We start from the raw sequence: 23,571 nt of genomic DNA on the forward strand, positions 1-23,571 counted from the left end.
TTAAACAACTGTTAAACAACTTAAACAACACACTTACATTAACATATAAGACATATCTCTTATTGTTTTTCTGGAAATCTCCCACTCGATTTAAGCAAATCAGGTAAAGAGGTTGAAAAACAACTATTCCAGTGTGACAACACCCCAAAATTGGGATCCGCCCTTTTTTGTTCCGCAGAGACCTCCTTCTCACTCTTGGACACATTTCTAACCGGCATGCATCTCGCGGTGATCGGTTCTGCTTCTGCGCAGAAACGAGCCTGATTCGAAACAAAAGATTCGTAAACTTCGAAGCTCTATGAAACAGTGTTTTGAAATCGCCCATCATTAATCATTTTAATGGATCGTCTTTCAGAAGCCACTCGTAAATCTCTTTTGGGGTAGTGGCACTCTGTTAGTCACTGTTTTGTAGTTTTTACTGTGTGTTACTCGGTTTGGGTGCGGCCCACGACGTACGCAACTGCGATTCAGCCGGACAGAAACATAAATATTATCTTTATTAAACTCGGAATTTACTCTGCTCTTCCACGGCAACATGCAGAATCATTTTATTCACTTTGTATTGTTATTGTTCATGCAGGGTAAGTGATATATTTCTGTTTATATTTAACAGTTTCGATTTCGTTTTTAGACACCGGAAACAGAAAATGTGCATATTTCGTCACTGGGTGTAACCAATTTTAATTTTATACTTTACCATATTTTACTGTATAAAACCATATACATTTGTCTCTTTAGGATTTGTTAAAACGATCATTTGGATTTCAGAAAAACAGCCCGTGTCACTGGCCTCAGCCTCTTTCTTGCACCAGGTTTTTTTTTTTTTTTTTTTTTTCCCAAACCAAAGATCCCCATAGATATAACGAAACCCTTGTGTAAAAGCCAGAAAGCCTCTGTGGAGTTTGCATGTTCTTCAAGTTTTGCCTAGTGTTTTCTTCTGGTGCTTGTCACTAAATTGACCTACTTGGGTAAAGTTGGTTTTATATTCGCACATTCGGACTTCTGATAAATTCAGACTTTCCAATAAATGTGCAATAAATTAATGTTTGTGAATTTTAAGCAGCGACATGATATTGACAACCAACGATTGTCAACTTACAACATTTTTCACAGTCGATCAAAATAGACAAGTATTGTTTTAATGGCATATTTACTTGTGAATGTCCAATGCAGAGGTGGGTAATCCAGAGGTCAAAGAGTAAAAGTCCTGCCATATTTTTATTCCACCCACTGAAGCATTAATGAGATAAATAAGTGATTAATTGAGTGATGATTGAGCATTATTGAAGACACCTGATGATAACAAGCAGAATCACCAAAGGAGAAAATCACAATTTTTAAGCTGCCATCATCGAGGTCAGGGTTTGTTTTAGTTGAGCTCTTGACCCTTGACTTTTTAGTATTAGATTTTGTTTGGGCAGTTTTAACTGCGTTAAAACCAAACAGACAAGCAAAGTTAAAAAATGATCAGGTGGAGTTGGTTATGTTTTCTCATAATCATTATTTGATCGGAATCACTGAACTCATTTAGAGCTCAATCTCTGAGTTAGATTTACATTATTGATTACAGCAACACTTTGATTCTGCAGCACAAAATCCGCTTTATCAATACAGAATTAAAAAAAAAAAAAAAAAAGTTGACCTTATCACAAATATATAAATATGAATAAATGAAGAGTTTTGTTGCAAAACGAGATAACTTTTTTTTTTAATTTTTCAAAAATCTTGTTTTTTGGTTGTGCATTCTAATTAATATCAGTTCAACTGCAGTTGGTTTGTTTTGATTTAAACCTTCATAACTTAAAAACAGCTACGTAGCACCATAAAACAAAATAATAACATGATAACATAATAATAAACATGTTTTGACAAATGTTAAAAACGGAGTTATCTGTGTCGCAACATATTCTGATCAACAGATCAACTCTGAACATTAGAAAACAAGCTACTAAAAAGTCACAGAAAAACAGAAAAAAATAAAAAAGTGAGAATAAAGGAAATTACTAAGACAATTCAGCTCATAATTTATTCATGCAGCAATGCATGATGGGAGCCATGGATGAATTTTGATTGGTGGCTCCCAGAATGCATTGCAACATGCTTTATGATGGCCACCACTGCTGAGATTCACAGGATGATTCTTGATGTTTGTGTGATTAAATGAACTCTGTATTTTTTATTATTTTTTTTTTTTTAAATCAGAAGTCTAAAAAAAAATTGTATTTATGAAGTTGATCTTGTGCTGTAGAATCACAGTGCTGCTGTAATCAATAATGTAAATCTAACTCAGAGATTACGTAAAAACATAACCAACAACATCTGATCATCTTTTAACTTTGCTTGTCTGGTTGGTTTTAATGCAGTTAAAACTGCCCAAACAAAATCTAATACTAAAAAGTCAAGGGTCAAGAGCTCAACTAAAACAAACCCTGACCTCGATGATGGTAACTTAAAAATAGTGATTTTCTCCTTTGGTGATTCTGCTTGTTATCATCAGGTGTCTTCAATAATGCTCAATCATCACTCAATTAATCACTTAATTATAGAAGGTGTTCTGATCAAAAATAAAAAAAATCACTTTCATTTAAACACACAAACATCAAGAATCATCCTGTGAATCTCAACAGTGGTGGCCATCATAAAGCATGTTGCAGTGCATTCTGGGTGCCAGCAATCAAAATTCATCCATGGCTCCCATCATGCATTGCTGCATGAATAAATTATGAGCTGAATTGTTTTAGTAATTTCCTTTATTCTCACCTTTTTATTTTTTTCTGTTTTTCTGTGACTTTTTAGTAGCTTGTTTTCTAATGTTCAGAGTTGATCTGTTGATCAGAATATGTTGCTTGTCACCGTTGTTGAGATTCACAGGCTGATACTTGATTCCTGTGTGTGCCTAAAAGAAAGATCTTTTTGTTTTATTCAGAATAACTTTTGTGAAACCCTTTGGATTATATTGAAAAAGTTGATCTTGTGCTGTAGAATCACAGTGCTGCTGTAATCAATAATGTAAATCTAACTCAGAGATTGGGCCCTAAATGAGCTCAGATCAAATTACAATTATGTGAAAACATAACCAACACACAATCAGCTTTTCACTTTGCTTGTCTGGCTGTTATAACTCAGTTAACAGCTCAAACAAGATCTAATATTACAAAGTCAAGGATCAAGAGCTCAACTTAAGCAAACCTTGACCTCTGTGATGGTGTCTTAAAAATAGTGATTTTCTCCTTTGGTGATTCTGCTTGTTATCATCAGGTGTCTTCAATAATGCTCAATCATCACTCAATTAATCACTTATTTATCTCATTAACTTTAACACTGCTTCAGTGGGTGGAATGAAAAATATGGCAGGACTTCTACTTTCTGGCCGTACATATAGGCTAGTGAAACAACTGAGTATAATAGTATTTTATGTTAAACAGGTTTACAGGTTTTTTTTTTTTTTAAGTCACTGCTTAAAGTAAAGCTGTGCTTAATTTTCATTGATGACTGCAGTGTTAGTCAATATTATAGCCTAAACTCTTAATAATTTTAATTATAGGCCTATAATTCATTGTATAATAGACCTAAAAATGTTTAAAACATTTTCAAAGATAGCCTAGCTAATAGCATAATCTTTTATTATCCTCACAGCACGTATAGGCTAATATAAATTTAATAATAAATGAAGCCGAACCTAATAGTTAGAATAGACTAGAAGAAGGTAACAGGCCTACATTAATTGGAAATACCAAATCCTCATAATATTGCCAAGATTTGATGCTTTTTTTTGACAATATCTCTGGCTATCGTCCATACATAAGCATCTGTGTTTGATGCAACCCAGCCTACCGCAAGTGTGATTGATATGACGTCACGCACGCAGAGCGTGTGCGCAAAAGTTTTAATCGGAATGTATATTAAAAGCATATAAACGGATATTTGAATCAGATTACAATGTTTAGGGTACATGTAAACAGATCTGCAATCGGATTCAATTAATTCGGATTTACGAAAATAGGTACATGTAAATGTAGCCACTGTATAAGCTGTTTACGCTGTTTTTGGTTACTGGACTAAAGCTAAGTCATCACTGGCCTCTGTTTCCTTTGGCTGAAGTAATATCCTTAATATCATTTCACACAGAAGATCTTGAGAAACTTTGTGTAGTGGTTTGTTTTAGACATCCAGACACATAGCTATTTTCCTAATTTAAATATATACTCAGAGGTGGATAATCCAGGGGTCAGAGTAAAAGTCCTGCCATATTTTTTATTCCACCCACTGAAGCATTAATGAGATAATTAAGTGATTAATTGAGTGATGATTGAGCATTATTGAATACACCTGATGATAAAAAGCAGAATCACCAAAGGAGAAAATCACTATTTTTAAGTTACCATCATGGAGGTCAGTGTTTGTTTTAGTTGAGCTCTTGACCCTTGACTTTTTAGTGTTAGATTTTGTTTGGGCAGTTTTAACTGCATTAAAACCAACCAGACAAGCAAAGTTAAAAGATGACCAGGTGGTGTTGGTTATGTTTTTGCATAATCATTGTTTGATCTGAATCACTGAACTCATTTAGGGCCCAATCTCTGAGTTAGATTTATGTTATTGATTATAGTAGCACTGTGATTCTACAGCAGAAGATCAACTTTATCAATACAGAATTAAAAAAAAAAAAAAGTTGACCTTATCATAAATATGAATAAATGAAGAGTTTCGTTGCAAAACGAGATAACTTTTTTTTTTAATTTTTCAAAAATCTTGTTTTTTGGTTGTGCATTCCAATTAATATCAGTTCAACTGCAGTTGGTTTGTTTTGATTTAAACCTTCATAACTTAAAAAACAGCTACGTAGCACCATAAAACAAAATAATAACATGATAACATAATAATAAACATGTTTTGACAAATGTTAAAAACGGAGTTATCTCGTTTTGCAACGAAACTCTTCAGGCACACACAGACATCAAGAATCAGCGTATGAATCTCAACAATGGAGACAAGCAACATATTCTGATCAACAGATCAACTCTGAACATTAGAAAACAAGCTACTAAAAAGTCACAGAAAAACAGAAAAAAATAAAAAAGTGAGAATAAAGGAAATTACTAAGACAATTCAGCTCATAATTTATTCAATCACCAAAGGAGAAAATCACAATTTTTAAGTTACCATCATCGAGGTCAGGGTTTGTTTTAGTTGAGCTCTTGACCCTTGACTTTTTAATATTAGTTTTTGTTTGGGCAGTTTTAACTGCATTAAAACCAACCAGACAAGCAAAATTAAAAGATGATCAGGTGATGGTCATGTTTTTACATAATTATTTGATCTGAATCACTGAACTCATTTAGAGCCCAATCTCTGAGTTAGATTTACATTATTGATTACAGCAGCACTGTGATTCTACAGCACAAGATCAGCTTTATCAATACAATTTTTATTTTTAGAGTTCTGGTTTAATAAAACAAAAGCAGCGTTCATTTAAACACACAAACATCAAGAATCATCCTGTGAATCTCAACAGTGGTGGCCATCATAAAGTATGTTGCAATGCATTCTGGGTGCCACCAATCAAAATTCATCCATGCCTCCCATCATGCATTGCTGCATGAATAAATTATGAGCTGAATTGTCTTAGTAATTTTCTTTATTCTCACTATTAAAATTTTGCAGATTTTCTGTGACTTTTTAGTAGCTTGTTTTCTAATGTTCAGAGTTGATCTGTTGATCAGAATTTGTTGCTTGTCACCATCGTTGAGATTCATACGCTGATTCTTGATGTCTGTGTGTGCCTAAAATATATATATATTTTTGTGATAAGGACAACTTTTTTAAAAATGTCTGTATTGTAAAAGCTGATAATGTGCTGTAGAATCACAGTGCTGCTGTAATCAATAAGATAAATCTAACTCAGAGATGAGTTCTAAATGAGATGAGACTAAATGAGTTCAGTGATTCAGATCAAATAATTATGTAAAAACATAACCAACACCTGATTGTCTTTTAACTTTGCTTGTTTGGTTGGTTTTAATGCAGTTAAAACTGCCCAAACAAAACCTAATACTAAAAAGTCAAGGGTCAAGAGCTCAACTAAAACAAACCCTGACCTCGATGATGGTAACTTAAAAATTGTGATTTTCTCCTTTGGTGATTCTGCTTGTTATCATCAGGTGTCTTCAATAATGCTCAATCATCACTCAATTAATCACTTAATTATCTCATTAATGCTACAGTGGGTGGAATAAAAATATGGCAGGACTTTTACTCTTTGACCCCTGGATTACCCACCTCTGACTATAAGTGTATATTTTACTTTTTGGTAACTCTGTAATCTTCATTTTCACAGTTGTTTTTCATTCACAAACTGAAATATAATCCCATATCTGTCACATAATGATGTTTGTTTTCCAGGTGTGTTTGGTTCTGATGAAACAGTGACGGAGGGAGGTTCTGTCTCTCTACACACTGGTGTTACTGAAATACAGAATGATGATGTGATAGAGTGGAATTTTGGACCTCAAAACATGTTCTTATGTCAAATAACCAAAAAAGGTGACTTGACTCCAATTTCTTTGACCGACGATGAAAGATTCAGAGGCAGATTGCAGGTGGACCAAAAGACTGGATCTCTCACCATCAGAAACACCAGAATCAGACACTCAGGACAATATAAAGTCACCATCTCTAGTGAAGAGACTACAACAAAGATGTTTAAAGTTACTGTCCAAAGTGAGTATTTTACGTCTTTTAATCAAATCTTGTTTAGATCAGTGCTGTGTCAATCATTTAATTTGTTAAAATGTAATCTTTACATTTACACTTACATTTACACCAATTTACACTTATTTACCCTAGGTTAGTAATTATGTGTATTCAGTTTTTATGATTTCAAACTGTACATTTGTAAACCCAGAGTTGCGTAATTCCTTGTTTTTTTATTTGGGTTTTTTTTTTTTGTTTTTTTGTTTTTTTTGGTTAGTTCATAAATGTGACTCCAGATGGGCAAAAAATGTAGTCATCTTTATACAGCTGGGTAAAAGATGCCACATAAAAACAGTACTTAAGTATACAGACTTACTGAGAAGAATGATGTGAGAGTTTATAGTTTTATATCCACACATGCAGGGCTTTATAAGCCCACTTTTGAAATTATCAATGTGAAACATTGTTTTAGAAAATGTTAAAAGTGGCCTTAGACTAGTGATTAAAATCCTTGATATGTGGAACTGTTCTAAAAAATTTTCTTGAAATAAATCTTTATAATTATCTAATGAGGAAACAGTCACAGTTGTGTTTTTGATACAAGCACTGCTTTATTAAAAGAAAATGTACAGGGTTATACAATGTAGTCTGTTTTCTGGGCAGTGCGATGTCATGAAAGTGAAAGTGATGTGAAGGGTCAAGTATGGTAACCCATACTTGGAATTTGTCATCTGCAGTTAGCCCATCAAAGTTAGTGCACACACATTAGGAGTAGTGAGTAGTGAACACATCGAAAGTATTTTCAGAAGTATTGTTGATATGGTCATGGCCATTGTTATTCTGTTGAGCAAGGTTAAAGGGTTAGTTCAAGGGTTAAAGGGTTAATTTATTACTCACCCTCATGTCGTTTTACACCCGTAAGACCTTCGTTCATCTTTGGAACACAAATTAAGATGATGTTGATGAAACCTGATGGTTCAGTGAGGCCTCTACTGAGAGCAAAGCCACTAAACCTTTTAATTTCCATAAAGGTGCTAAAAACATATTAAAAACAGTTTGTGTGATTTTACCATAATATTATAAAGTGGCAAGAATACTTTTTGTGCACCAAAATAACGACTTTTCAACAATATCTATATGGGCCGATTTCAAAACACTGCTTCATGAAGTTTCTGAGCTTTATGAATGTTTTGTTTTGAATTAGTGATTCAGTTCTCTTATCAAACAGCTAAACTGCTGACATCACGTGACTTTGGTGCTCCGATTGACTGATTCAATTCGTAAAGCTCAGAAGCAGTGTATTGAACTCGGCCCATATACATATTGTTGAAAAGTCATTATTTTTATTATTATTTTTTTTTTGGTGCACAAAAAGTATTCTTGTCATTTTATAATATTAAGATGGAGCCACTGAACTCACATGAACTGTTTAAAATGTTTTTAGTACCTTTATGGACCTTGACAGTTTGGCTTTGCTCTCAATAGAGGCCTCACTGAGCCATCGGATTTCATCAAAAATATTTTAATTTGTGTTACGAAGATGAACGAAGGTCTTACGGATGTAGAACGACATGAAGGTGAGAAATAAATGACATTACTTTCATTTTTGGGTGAACTAACCCTTTAAAGCTACCTTTTTATTACAACTGTTAAATACAGCACAATCCTCTTCTTGGGCATTATTATTAAGATTGCTCCAAATAGAATTAACAGTAAAGATGTAATGTTACGTCTTGAGACTTTATTTGTCATTTGAACTGTGTGCTTTTGTGGTGTTTTTTTTTTTTTCTTTTTCTTTTTTTTCTCTACGGTTGGCTACCATTCTCAAGGAGGTAATTGGGTTCACCTGTTGCTGATTTGCTGCCCAGTGCCCTTTCACCTCAGTTCCACTGATTGGCTGCAGCCAGGAGAAAGCCAGCACTGTCTCACAGCAAGCTGAGAGGGATGCAGACTGAACTTTGCCACATGAACTTCTTTTCTCTTGCCCCAGATAACTCTACTGTTTTCTGTTAATGACAACTGCTAACCATTGGTGCTGCTGTGAATGTGGTTGAAGACTTATAGGCTTTTTGTTCAGAATTTAAGATTTTCTTTTAAAGCTGCTGTACGCGATTTTTGGCCCTCTAGCGGTTAATAAACAGAACTGCACGCGTCTTGCGGAGGAACATTCTAGCCGGAGCTACTTTTAGTTGTCTATGGCGAGTCACGCAGTTACTGTGATATTCTGTGGCGAGTCCTACCAGTCCGGTCTGAAATAGTCCGGATATAAACACTTATAAGTGTACCATAATGATTCAGGACAAGACAAAAACACAGTTTTGAAAAAGGATTCATGTTGTATATTCTCATTATATAATTTTTGTACATTTTTAACACAAAAAAAGTTGTGGACTGCAGCTTTAAGTAAACCTCTAGGGAGGTGGGTGCCCTTTATGTTTGAAATTGCCTTTCTCCTCGTTGTGTAGTCAGGAAGATAGGCAAGTTAATTTGTTATTTATTTTCTTTTTGGTTATGTATAGGTAAGTTATGGTTAAAACTGAGTTAGAAACTTTTTGTTTGTTGTGTTGGCCTTTGCCCCCTCCTGAAGCTTCATAAGGGGGGCAAAGACCAACACAACAAAAGTTTCTAACTCAATTTTAACCAGAACTATACATTACGTACATAACCTATACATTTCTAACTCAGCAATTTCAAACATAAAGGGCATCTATAAGTCTTCAACCACATTCACAGCAGCACCAATGGTTAGCAGTTGTCATTAACAGAAAACAGTAGAGTTATCTGGGGCAAGAGAAAAGAAGTTCATGTGGCAAGCTTCAGTCTGCATCCCTCTCAGCTTGCTGCGAGACAGTGCTGGCTTTCTCCTGGCTGCAGCCAATCAGTGGAACTGAGGTGAAAGGGCACTGGGCAGCAAAGCAGCAACAGGTGAACCCAACAGTAGACATGTAGAAAAAAAAGAGAGAAAACAAACACCACAAAAGCACACAGAACAAATGAAAAATAAAATAAAGTCTCAAGAGGTAACCATAAAATATAAATAAAATGTACATTGTTAGATGTAGCATGAGGTTTTATAAGTCAAGCTGTTAATCCAAACTGTCTCTGCTTGTTTTCCAGGTGTGGTTGGTGAGTCGGGTGGAGTGAAGTCAGTGTCAGTGTTGGAGGGAGGTTCTATTACACTACAGAATGATGTTAAAATACAGAGAGATGATCTAATAGTGTGGAGGTTTGGAGATAAAGGTGTCCTCTTGGCTAAATTCGATGCGGAAACTAACAATACCTCATTAAATGGTTCTGATGAGAGTTTCAGAGATCGACTGCAGCTGGATCATCAGACTGGATCTCTGACCATCACAAACACCAGAACCACAGACTCTGGACTTTATGAACTACAGACCACAGGCCGTGAGAGCTCACAGCAATTCCTTCTTTCTGCTAAAGGTGAGTAACTACACTAAAAACAAGTTTTAAATGTGATGACATGCAGTACAATTACATCAGCACTTTAGATCAGAAAAATTATGTTAAGGTTTATGCATAGTTTACAGATTTAACAGAATTTTAATGGATACAGATACAAGTTGACTTTTTGACAGTTGACAGAAGACCCCTTTATGATAAAAATACAGCAAAATATTTCACAATTCTCATCATGTTGATTATTTTTACTAGTGATCTTCACTCAGGTTATATAGTTAAATGTTTACAGGTTATATGTTTATAGTGTTTGTTATAGATCAGACACATTTACACTAATGACTGTCTTTATCATTACAGTATCAGATCTTTACTCAGGTTACATAGTGTTGATGTTTATAGTGTTTGTTATAGATCAGACACATTCATACTAATGTTTGTCTTCAGCTGTTCCAGATCCAGGTCTGTCTCCAGGTGCTGTAGTAGGAAAAGTTTTTGCAGTTGTTGGTTTGATTTTGATAGCTGGTTTTTTGATAGCTGGTTTGATTTACTACATGAAGCCTAAACTACAAAATCAAACATGTAAGTATTACAGTTGATAAAGCAATAGAAATAACATTGAAATTTATTGTAGTACAGGTATATGATTTTTTTTCACAGTCAATATTTCTACTTTTTTACCAGTTCAACTTGTGATTGTTTTAGTGTAATAGTTAATGATGTGTGTAAATGTGCAGTAATGAGCTGAATGACATTAAAGGATTAGTCTACTTTTAAATAAACATTTCCTTATAACTTACTCACCCCCATGTCATCCAAGATGTCCATGTCTTTCTTTCTTCAGTCGAAAAGAAATTAAAGTTTTTGATGAAAACATTCCAGGATTATTCTCCTTATAGCAGACTTCAGTGGGCACCAAACAGTTGAAGGTCAAAATTAGTTTCACTGCAGCTTCAAATTGTTCTACACAATCCCAGATGAGAAATAAGGGTCTTATCTAGTGAAACCATCGCTCATTTTCTGAAAAAATGTGAAAATTATATAAGTTTTATCCATAAATTCTCATCTTGAACTAGCTCTCCTCTTCTTCTCTATTTGAATTCCAGCAGTGTAGACACTGCTAAGTGTATTACTGCCCTCCACAGGTCAATGCTGCCCATTGAAGTCCACTAAATGGAAAAAAAATCCTGGAATATTTTCATCAAAAACTTTAATTTCTTTTCGACTGAAGAAAGAAAGACATGGACATCTTGGATGACATGGGGGTGAGTAAATTATCAGGAAACGTTTATTTAAAAGTAGACTAATCCTTTAATATACTAATTATATTATCTCTTTCTTAATCTCAATCTCTGACTGTTGAAAATGCTGAATTTAAGATCCATTTTTGATTGTGTGTTTTGTTTATGTAGTTTTGTTGTTCTGGTATTGAAGGTTGTGTTTGTGTCATTAAGTGTGGATTTATTCACTTTGTTCATCTAAACATCATAGACTACAGAAACTCTAAAGTGAACCAAGAAAGTTATATTGAGAGAGTGTTTGCATGTCTACTGTAAATTACACTTATTTATTAATTGTTTCAGTGAACATATATATCTGGTCAGTTAGTGTTATGTCTTCCTATAAAGGGACAGTTTATTCTAAATTATATTCTGTCATCATTACCTCAACTTTGTCATTGTAAACATGTAAGATTTTATTTCTTCTGTCAAGTACAAAAGATATTTGACTCCAGTGGTTTAACCTAAATTTTACAAAGCAATGCAAGTGCTTTTTTTGCACACACACACACACACACACACACACACACACACACACACACACACACACACACACACACACACACACACACACACACACACACACACACAAAAAACACTTTATTTACAAAATGTCCAACTCTAATGCACTTTGACCCTAAAATGTCTGCTCTTGTGTCAACACATGTATGTGTCGTGGTGCTCTCATGAACACACGTTGGTTAATTATGTTGTTGTTATTGTAGTTTTGTGCAAACAAAGCACTTGTGGTGAGGTTAAACCACTGGAGTGACATTTAATGCTGTTTTTACTACCTTTCTGGGGCTTGACAATGGTAGTTACTTAGGCTGTCAATGGAGGGACAGAAATCTCTCAGATTTCATTAAAAATATCTTCATTTGAGTTTCAAAGATGAACAAAAGCCTTACAGGTTTGGAACGATATGAGAGTAATTAATGATAGAATTTTCATTTTTGGGTGAACTAACCAATTTTTTTTGTTAACACATGAAACATTATTGCAAATTGTTGCAGATCTTTAAGTAAAATTCATCCACATGATAAAGTTATTATTAGAAGCACATGAATAATCACACAGTATCCTCTCACTCCTTCAGTTCACTCACTTATCATCTCCTCTTTTCTCTCTTTCTGTGTGCTGCTGTGACATGAAGTGACGACAAAAATGTGGGGGAAATCTGTCACTTTATCCCCTGAGACAAAAATAAACAAAGGTGATCAGATACTGTGGCTGTTTGAAGATGAAAAGACTTGCATTGCTGAAATCAAAAAAGGGACCGAAAAGATAAAAGATGATGTTCCTGATGGGAGATTCAGAGACAGACTGGAGCTGGACAATAACACTGGATCTCTGACCATCAAAAACATCACAAATAAACACACTGGACTCTATACACTGAAGATCAGAAGAGGCATAAAGACCTTGTATGAAGAATTCTCTGTTGTTGTCAGTGGTGAGTTGTTCCAGTCAGTGTAATAATGGTCACATTCTTCCTCATATATTCCGTTTTGGTAACACTTTACAATGCGGGTGCACTAATATGCAATAATTCATGCTTAAAGGGTTAGTTCACCCAAAAATGAAAATTATGTCATTAATGACTCACCCTCATGTCGTTACAAACCCGTAAGACATCTGTTCATCTTCGGAACACAGTTTAAGATATTTTAGATTTAGTCCGAGAGCTTTCTGTCCCTCCATTGAAAATGTGTGTACTGTCCATGTCCAGAAAGGTAATACAAACATCATCAAAGTAGTCCATGTGACATCAGTGGGTTAGTTAGAAGTTTTTGAAGCATCTTATATAGATTTTGGTCCTAAAATAATAAAAAATGTGACTTTATTCAGCATTGTATTCCCTTCCGGAATCCTTTCCATTGAATTGATTCCATTGAATTGATTCCACTGAATCCTTTCATCTGTCGGCGTTGGTAATGCACTTTTACGCCGTTGTTTTTGGCGTTTAGGACATCCGCGACATGCACACTTACGCACCATTTTAAAAAATAGCTTGAATACAGCGTGCGTCTCCTTCAGACTGTAAACGAAACTCTGGCGCACCAGATAACACGTCAGCAGCGCGCTGTGCGCTGCGGTTCACTGAACCCGAGTCGTGAACCCGGATGAACAACAGACCCGGAAGAGAAGACAATGCTGAATAAAGTCATAGTTTTTGTTATTTTTGGACCAAAATGTATTTTAGATGCTTCAAAAACTTCTAACTAACCCACTGATGTCACATGGACTACTTTGATGATGTTTGTATTACCTTTCTGGACATGGACAGTATACTGCACACATTTTCAATGGAGGGACAGAAAGCTCTCGGACTAAATCTAAAATATCTTAATCTGTGTTCCGAAGATGAAAGGAGGTCCTACGGGTTTGGAATGACACGAGGGTGAGTCATTACTGACATAATTTTCATTTTTGGGTGAACTAACCCTTTAAGGAATGTACAGATAATCATGTGTTAATGTATGACTCATGAAGAACTAAACCATGAATTAATGATTACTGCATCAGCATCTAATAAACACTCTAAAAAATGCTGGGTTAAAAGCAACCCAAGATGGGTTAAATATGGACAAACCCAGCAGGTTGGGTTAAAGGGCACCTATTATGCCCTCTTTCACAAGATGTAATATAAGCAACATTTTCTTCAACCAATACGACCACTTCCCTGAAATACGACCCATTGGAACGTTTGTCTTGATAACAGGACACTTTCATTGTTCCCTTTTTTATGCATCATATTTGGGTTTCGCATAGCTCAATTGGTAGAGCATTGCAATTACTATGCAATCATGTGATCCTGTGATCGTGGGTTCAATCCCGGGGGAACGCATGTGCTCATAAAGAGTATATGCACTATAAATCACTAAGGTTAGGTTTAGGGGTGGGGTGGGTGTAGTTGTTAAAAATATTTAGTTTTTGCTAAATGAAAATAGGAGAAATGGGAAAAACTTCACACACTGCATTTAAATGAACACGCATTTTGATTGGTAAGGACAGTCATACGTCATTTCATGACGACAGACGAAACACGACACTCATTATTTTTACACCAGCTAGAGGGCGCATGACTCTAAAACGTAAATATAGGTCGTAATAAGGTGCTTGAAAAACAACGTAGGGTCTTTTTTTATTTTTGTTTTTTTTTTCTGCTTAAAATACACCACACATTTTGCCCCTATTTGGGGGGGGAGCAAAAACATGCCTTTTACTATATTACTATATTGCTGGCTAAAAAAATAAATCCAAAATTGGTTGAAGAAAAATGGCTTGGTAAAAACAACCCAAACTCTGGGTTTGTCCATATTTAACCCAGCATTTTTTAAGAGTGAAGAGTCTATACGATTAATAGATTAAGTAATATATGCATTGTTATTAATTAAATGTGTCATAATGTATTAATTTCGTAATAACAAATTTTATTAACTAAAAGTGTAAATTATTGTGTTAATTGCCACAATGGGTTGAAGCCATAACTTCAGTTGTCTGCTTTAATTAATCATTAACTAATGATTTGAATATATATCATTATGTTATGTCTTGTTGAGGCACCTGACTTAACTAATTGTTAAGTAATATGTCATTAATGGGTTTTGACAGTTACTCATGCAGTGAGTGTAATGACAGAGAATGTGAAGGATGGGTAAGTTGGGCTGCACACAAATATCAGCAGACCAGAATCTGAACTACAGACTGATGTTACACTGTGTTTAAACTGGATGTGACCATTATTGAGTCATGTGACAGACCATTGCAAGTCCATTTGTCATTCATAGCAGAAGTGACATTTTGTTGTGTTGTGTAGCTTCACTATCACTGATTATAATGGGTTCTATTGTCTTTGTCCGGTTTTGACACAGTGTTACAGCTGCATGTTCTCAGTGTTCCACCTTTAAATCTTTGACCTCAAGCTTAACCCAAAATATTCCTGTGCCATGAACAACAATGTTTTGGATGTGGCAGTTCACCTGGAATCACAGTTGTAGATGGTTTGAAATTGAAATCCATGGCTTAGTGTAGATGTCAAAACCATAATGACATATTACTTAACAATTAGTTAATAGTCATGTGCCTCAACAAGTAAAGTCGTAACATAATGATACATTTGCAAATCATTAGTTAATAAAGGTAACACTTCACAATAAGGTTCATTAGTTAAACATTAGTTAATGTATTAACTAACATGAACTAGCCATAATAAATACATTTGTTACTTACTAATCTTCGTTAATGTTCGTTAATGAAAATACAGATGTTCATTGTTTGTCCGTTAATTCACAGTGCATTAATTAATGTTAACAAGATGTTAATAATATCTTAGTAAATGTCAAAATTAACATTAACAAAGATTAATAACTTCTGTATAAGTGCAGTTCATTATTAGTTCATGTTAACTAATGAACCTTATTGTAAAGTGTTACCTTAATAAAATAGTACATTATGATACATTTAATTAATAACAATTCAAATAATACTTACTCATCATCATTATGTCAGCTCAAACTGATTCATGTTTAGACTCCCATCAGAAGTTCTTTAGATAATTTCAGTCTTCAGTGTGTGTCTGTTTTTGGTTTTAATAAACTGTTAGTTTTTTTCACTCCATTGATGTATATATTTTAATATAACCACATGTTGTGACAAAGTGACAAAAGCCTCCTAAAAATGAAATTATACAGGCAGCATGAAAGTTTCTAGACAGTGTTGATTGAAGAGTCAGAACGCAAGAACTGTGCTAGTTTTCTGGTTCATTTCATGAGCTCAGAAGATCCTCTCTGACACTACAGGATGATGTCAATCAGAGCTGCTGCATTGAATTACAGCTTTTATACAACATTTCATCTTCAGCACAAACTCTTCCCTCGGCAGTGTAAAGATTATCACTGATAAAACAGCTTCTGCATGATCTGTGTGTAATAATTACAAATGCTGATGTTCACATGCACACACCATTGATCTAATGGCAACTTTGTCTTTCTATTTGTCTCTTTCTATGCGGTGTTGTCACTAATGAAGAGATGATGATATCAGTGACGGAGGGAGAATCTGTCACTCTAGACCCTGATACTGAAATAAACAAAGATGATCACATCCTGTTGTGGTTTGGAGATGAAAATATGCTGACTGCCATAGCTGAAAAACATAGAGAGACCCAAGAGATGCGTACATATGAGTATGTTGCTGATGGGAGATTCAGAGAGAAACTGAAGCTGGACATGAACACTGGATCTCTGACCATCGCAAACATCAGAACTGATCATGCTGGACGCTATAAACTAGAGATCAGAGACAGCGGTGATGGGGTTTCAGAAAAGACATTCATTGTCACTGTCAAAGGTCAGTAGCTCAAGTCAGTGTATTAAAGATCACAGTTCTTCATTGGCAGTTATTCCTTGTAATTCTGTTTTTCTTCAGGTAATTGAGCTCAAACTGCTTTAATTTCAGACTCCATAAAGAGTTTGATCTGTAGATCATTTTTATAAGATTAGATTTTTAAAATCTCCATTTGAACTACATTGTGAAATAAACACTGTTCTGTTCTGTTGCTGCTGCAAATAGTATTTCCTTCAGTTTTTATTGAGATCAGCACTCAGTTTAAAGCTCACTTGGATTTATGTCTTTGAATCATCAAATCTGAAGCTGACACATTAATATAAAGTTTCTGTTTAAGAAAACAGCAAATCATCTCCATCTCTAATGGCAGTTTTGTCTTTGTGTTTCTCTGTTTCCATGTGATGCTGTGATAAAGTGGAGGTGAAAGTACTGAGAGGGGAAGAATCTGTCACTCTAAATCCTGATACTGAAATACAGAAAGATGATCTGATATTGTGGATGTTTGGAGCTGAAGACACTCTCATAGCTCAAATCAAAGGACAGAACGGAGAGATCATTACATATGATGATGCTGCTGATGGGAGATTCAGAGACAGACTGGAGCTGGACAAGAAGACTGGATCTTTCACCATCACAAAGCTCACCGCTAACCACACTGGGCTCTATAAACTACTGATCATCAACAGCAGAGGGACCTCGTACAAGAAATTCAAGGTTTTAAAGCAATGTAAGTACTTTTCTTTCAGTTTATTTTAAAGATGTACATGAGTGTAATTGAAATGAACAGTTTTACACTGAACTGAATGGAAATAAGTAAAGGTGCACATTAAACTGTGTAACTGTAACTTGACATTCATTTTGTATTGTTCTTAAAACGCATTGTTTTGTTCTAAAAAATTGTAGTTATTAATATCACATAATTAGGGCTCATGTCACACATGTAGTTTGTGTGTGTTTGTACAAACATGTACACAAACGCACACATCCTTTATGAAACTTTACCTGACTCATTGTTATAATCTCCTCATTTCTCTGATTCTATGTGCTGCTGTGACGTGAAGTGAGGTATGAGTCAGTGACTGAGGGCGGATCTGTCACTCTATACACTGATGCTGAAATACAGAGAGATGATCAGATCGAGTGGAGGTTTGGAGATGAAGACTCTCTCATAGCTGAAATCAAAGGAGAGACTGGAGAGCCCACTATATATGATGCTAATGGGATATTCAAAAATAAACTGCAGCTGGACAAGAAGACTGGATCTCTGACCATCACAAACATCAGAACTATTTGTGCTGGAGTTTATAAACTGAAGATCACCAGCAGCAGTAAAGGAAACACCATCGTGACATTCATTGTTATTGTCACTGGTGAGTCGCTCCAGTCAGTGTAATAATGATCACAGTTCTTCCTCATATATTGTGTGTTTTTCTGCAGGTAATTCAGCTCAAACTGATGTTTAGACTTCATTCTGTAGTTTGTTCTGTAGATCATTTCCGTTTTTAGAAATCTATGATTAAAGATTCAGAATGATTAAAGTTGCTGCCTCACCTCAATGAGTATTTCATTCAAATTTTATTTATATCAGCGCTCTGTAAATAAAGCAAAAATGTATATTTATTCTAGTCTGAAACACAGCAAACTGTCTCTGTCTATTTCAGTCTGATAAAACATCTGAATGATGTTTGTGTAGTGATTTCAAACTGATGTTCACACGTGATCTAATGGAAAATTGTCTTTGTGTTTCTCTCTATGTGCTGCTGTGACTAATGAAGCAAGGAAAACATCAGAGATGCAGAGAATAATTGGTGAGATTCTGTTTTTGTGCTGAATATCTTTAAAGCATTATCATGATCTGAAGTGTGTGATGTGGCTTCATTCACTTTATTCATTCAGATTTCAAACACAATGTCTATAAGAGAAAATGTTTCTGATGTACTGATCTGTTAGATAATTTTGTACATTGTAAGTTCCTGACTTTAGTTTTGATGTCTCCTATAAAACTAAATCCAGATCAGTACATCTTCTCTCTTTTTAATTTGTCATTGTCTGTATTTTCTGATTCCACAGAAAACCGAGAGAATGAATCGGCGACTGTAGAGATGGCACTGCTGAATCAAGGTGATGTGGATTGAACACTAAGATAGTGAATGAACACCTTTATGAGAATTAACCATGGTTTTACTATGAATTTAAAAAAAATGGTTCTTGTAGTTATTCCATGGTAACAACGAACTAACCATGGGTTTGCTACAAAACATAGTTTAACTAGGTTTTGTTGAGGTTATACAAATGGTAGTCAATACACCAACAAAAGCATAGTTTTACTATGATTAAACCATGGTTACTTTGCATAAGGGGTTGATGGGGATGAGTTCACTTTAATGAGATAAGACACGCCCACCAGTGCCAATCACTATGACATCATCAACATTTCAGCTCCAGCAACAAACAAAAAACATTTCTAATTTAATGAGCCTCCAGTATCTTTCCAGTGTAAGTAAGAATGAACCGAGTCTGTTGAGCTGTTAAACCCTCATGTACAAAGCGTCTTTGGTTTTTAGACAAACCAAGAAACATGTTAATCAAACACTTTCATAATATATCATTTTAAAAATGTTACACTTCATACCTGTTACTCTATTAACATAATACTAGTTTGACTCTCACTGCTTTGAATTTGTGTGATTGCAGACAGTGAGTTTAAGTAATATCTTGCTTTTTATAAGATGTTTTACCACAGCAGTGTTTCTTTAAGCAGTTAATGTGATGTTTCATGTAATTAACACCAGTACAGGATTGTTGATGTTCAGAATTGATCACATGACCTTTCTTCATGTGTTGAAATCCATTAGTGTGTGAAAGAAACATCTTCGATCATTCAGTGTCACTCAACTTCACTGAAAGTGACACTTATGTTGTAAAAGAAAACCCAAATACTTAAGTTGACAAACTTTTTAACATTTATTTTTATTTACATTGTAAATGTGTGCCTTATTTTGCTATATAAAGTAATTATGTTCAAATTAGGTTATGATCTCAAGTGAATTTGAATGTTAAAATGTAAATGTGATTGAAATTATTTCTATTCATGTTCTATTTCACTTGTAGCAAAAAAAGATGGAAAAAACGCCTTTGTTGAATCATAGTTTTTATTTGCATGATACCACATTGTGCTGTGCCTTATGTTTTATTATTTTTGACAAAAGCATCTGTTTTTAATGAATACATGTAAGACATGGATATGCCGCTGATCTTATTATTTCTGTTCTCTAGTGGACAAACACTTATTCAGCCTTTGCTTCCTAACAGCTGTTTTAACATGCAACATAAACAATGTACCTAAATATACATATGTATGTGAATGTTACAATATTAATAAATAAAAAGGCAAAATTGTGTGAAATGTACTGTGTGAAAATACTTATACAATTCAGATTTTTAAAAAAAAAAAATCATTGTAAAATTAACATTAAACTCTAGTTGTTAATTGTAATCACAAACACTCATGGATGAACTGGGACTGTAAAATCAGAAGATGTTTAACTAGCTGAACTGGAAAATTGAAGAGCTCTAAATAATAGTAATGGTTTTGTGGTCAAATATGGCATGTTATTTAAACTGAATTACAGTTCTTTTTTTTTTTTGCATTAAAGAGTTTATTTTATAACAAAAGAGGCAGGTCTTGAAAGGGACTGTATATGCAGGGCTCAATGCTAAGGAGCTTTTCTACAGGTTCATTCTGGTTCTGATTTTTACTTGCCCAACAATTTCCATTGGTTGCTGAAAGAAAAAAGTAAATATTAGCCAAGATAAAGATAATTACATAGCAAAAATACAGTCAGGGAAGGACTGAGGGGGGAGCCCGTGCTTGAGTTTAAAGAATTATTTCACTTCAAATTAAAATTTCATGATAATTTACTCACCTCCATGTCATCAAAGATGTTTATGTCTTTCTTTCTTCAGTCAAAAAATTAAGGTTTTTGATGAAAACATTCCAGGATTTTTCTCCATATAGTGGACTTCAGTGGGGTTCAGCTAACAGAATTTTGTTATAAGAACGTTTTCTCAATATTCAGTGTTGGTTCAGGGAACATTAAAAAATGTACAGTTTTCTTGACATTAGAGGAATGTTTTTTAAAATGTATGATTTTCCTCAAATGTTTTTTTTAACTTATTACTATCCAGACTGACTTTATTTCTGTTGCATGTCTACAGAAGATCTTATTGAGAATTAACAGAGGTTTAGATGTTTATGTCTTATTCAAAATGTTTTGTTTGAGGTCACCATCATGGAGATCAGCATTTGCTTTGTTGAGCTCTTGACTTTTGTTGAGTTGGTTCTTTATCAGCAGTTGCAGGTGTTTTCAGAAATCATTTCTGTGTCGATGAAGTGGTTCAAACACAGGCAAATGACTCCATTAAAGTGGATTAAACCACTGCTTATTCTGTTGTAATATGATTATTACAAAGGTATACCCAATTGGGTGTATTCAGAGTGCCCTAAATAAATTGGGCTACACTGAATTAAAAAAAAAAATGATTTTTTTGATGCTGTTCCCTTTATTTAAACAACTTATTTTGATTCAGCACCATTGTATCAGGTTTCTGGTTCACATTCTATTGCTTCATGTTAAATTAAGTTGAAACAATTACTTTTTGACTTAATTTGATTTTTTTCATATTAAAATAACATGTTTCAATCAAGTAAACCCAACCAGGACTCAATCAAACAGGATTTTCACTTCCCATCATGCTTTGCAAAGGGGATGAACTAGGAGTGTAAATACTGAAATAAAGTGTTATTTTAAGCAGTTTTTAGGAAGATGAGAAAATGGAAAGACTTTTTAATGTTTACTGTTCTATTATGTTGGTATTTAAAAGTTTCTGTTAATTATTAGTTTTGGGGTTACCATTGTGGTGAAGTGTTGCACTTGTGCTTGGGTTGAGGACCTGCAAACAAAAATTCAAATTACTTTAATGAGAAAGTACTCACTATGGTTGTGCTTGGAGTTGCATTGCTCAAAAACCATGTAAGCTTATGTTGACTGTAGAGCTATTGCTACCAATGGAATCATGATTATCTTACAATGTTTGTGAGTAAGGCAATTTAGGATGAATCCAGTATCACATCTAGATTGCCAACACAAAACATCACAAAATTATGTAAAGCATACAATTAAACAAGAAGAATTCATTGTAAAAGTCAAAGTATATGAAAACGATTTATATTATTTTGCCTTTTATTTATTTTATTTTAAAATAAAACCTTTAATATTAATAAAAACTAAGTTGGTTGTGTGGAACCACTGTCCATAATTGACTTGAGTTAAACTATCATTTTACTACAAGTTCAATTTTATAATCCTGTAAAAGAAAATAATAATAATAAAAAAAAAAAAAATACTGTATTCCACAAACAACAATACACTGTAAATTGATCAACAGTGTTATTCTGTAATCCATTTTATAGCAATGAACAACTATTTTACAGGATTTTATTGGCAACTTTTTTGCCAGTAATTACCTGTAAATTCAATTCAATTCACATTTATTTGTATAGCGCTTTTCACGATACATATCATTTCAAAGCAGCTTTACAGAAAATGCATGTCAACATCACAATTTAAAGAATGCAGTTAGCAAATAATGTAATAATTTAGGCAATTAATTTGCAAACACTGTTAGCAGTTTAACTGAACGTAGAAGCAATGAGTTGTCCAAATTCACAGGACAATTTTTTACAGTGTTTGCGAAAGAGATTCTTATGTTTCTGATTCCTATCACAGAATCAGTGCCCTTTTAAATAAACATATAAATGTGAAAGTTCTGAGCACTTAATTCCCTAAATTATGGTTCAAAATGTTTACATAATTCCCCATAGCAACACTATGTAATAGTGATGATCATACCAACGTTGTTGTTTGGTGACTGTGAACCTATTTTGTGTACATTAGCAATAGCGACCAAAGACGCATATTAGGCTAACCATTCATGCTGGACTTTGTTTATACTCAAAAAGCTGCTGAAACAGCATGCTCTCTTTGTGGTTAGGGCAGTCGTGGCCTAATGGCCAGTGAATCTGTGAGTCTGTTTGCTGGTTCAATTCCAGCACCGGCAGGAAATGACTGAGGCACCTAACCCCCAACAGCTCCCTGGGCGCCACAGCAAAATGTCTGCCCACTGCTCCAGGTGCATGCGTTCACTACTCACTACTCCTAATGTGTGTGCACTTACTTGGATGGGATAAATGCAGAGGACAGATTCCAAGTATGGATAAGTTTTATTTAGTGATTGGAAACCAAGGCTTTCTGAAGCATTTGAGGCTTTCATCAAATTGTGCCGAAAAACGGCCGAAAATTTACTCGAAGCTTCTAACCCAGTGCGCATTAGCGACATCTGGAGGTCAGACTTGTTTCTCCACCATGTCTAAATCATCGCGGAGCTACGGTTTGAAAAAGCATGTGACCAAAGCTTCGGAATACGGAATCACTCTTGTCTTGAATCAGTTCTATCTAATCTGTTCAAATATCATCTAAATTAATTTGTGACAATAATAATAAAAAATAATATTGATCAATAATATAAAATATACAATGATGTGATCATAACTGACATTAGTAGTTAAAAAAATATTTTGGGAGAGCTGTTTAACCCTTATGTTCTCTTCAGGGTCTCTGAGACCCCAGCAATAAAACATGATTAAATGCATTTTACTTTTTTCAAATTGATTTTTGTGAAGGTAGGTTGTGTTTTTTTGTATTTGTTTAGTGATGTTAAATTTGACACCAAAGCTGAGCTGTCAAGAACAACGCATGTATCGGCATATGTTTGA

General features: G+C 34.5%; 1 protein-coding gene across 1 annotated transcript in view; it reads left to right on the top strand.

The window, feature by feature from the left end:
- The first annotated feature begins 206 nt into the window (after positions 1 to 206).
- LOC137028172 (uncharacterized) overlaps positions 207 to 23,571 on the top strand; it is a 43,456-nt gene continuing 20,091 nt past the window's right edge. Inside the window, exons 1-10 of the mRNA XM_067396941.1 lie at positions 207 to 581; positions 6,400 to 6,717; positions 9,808 to 10,131; positions 10,555 to 10,689; positions 12,541 to 12,840; positions 16,419 to 16,739; positions 17,152 to 17,463; positions 17,798 to 18,106; positions 18,512 to 18,544; positions 18,807 to 18,857. Coding sequence (XP_067253042.1) covers positions 536 to 581; positions 6,400 to 6,717; positions 9,808 to 10,131; positions 10,555 to 10,689; positions 12,541 to 12,840; positions 16,419 to 16,739; positions 17,152 to 17,463; positions 17,798 to 18,106; positions 18,512 to 18,544; positions 18,807 to 18,857 — 2,149 coding nt within the window. The 5' untranslated portion in view covers positions 207 to 535. The remainder of the gene's footprint in view (positions 582 to 6,399; positions 6,718 to 9,807; positions 10,132 to 10,554; positions 10,690 to 12,540; positions 12,841 to 16,418; positions 16,740 to 17,151; positions 17,464 to 17,797; positions 18,107 to 18,511; positions 18,545 to 18,806; positions 18,858 to 23,571) is intronic.

Source organism: Chanodichthys erythropterus, chromosome 10 (genome assembly GCF_024489055.1).
Source record: "Chanodichthys erythropterus isolate Z2021 chromosome 10, ASM2448905v1, whole genome shotgun sequence".
Lineage (NCBI taxonomy): Eukaryota > Metazoa > Chordata > Actinopteri > Cypriniformes > Xenocyprididae > Chanodichthys > Chanodichthys erythropterus.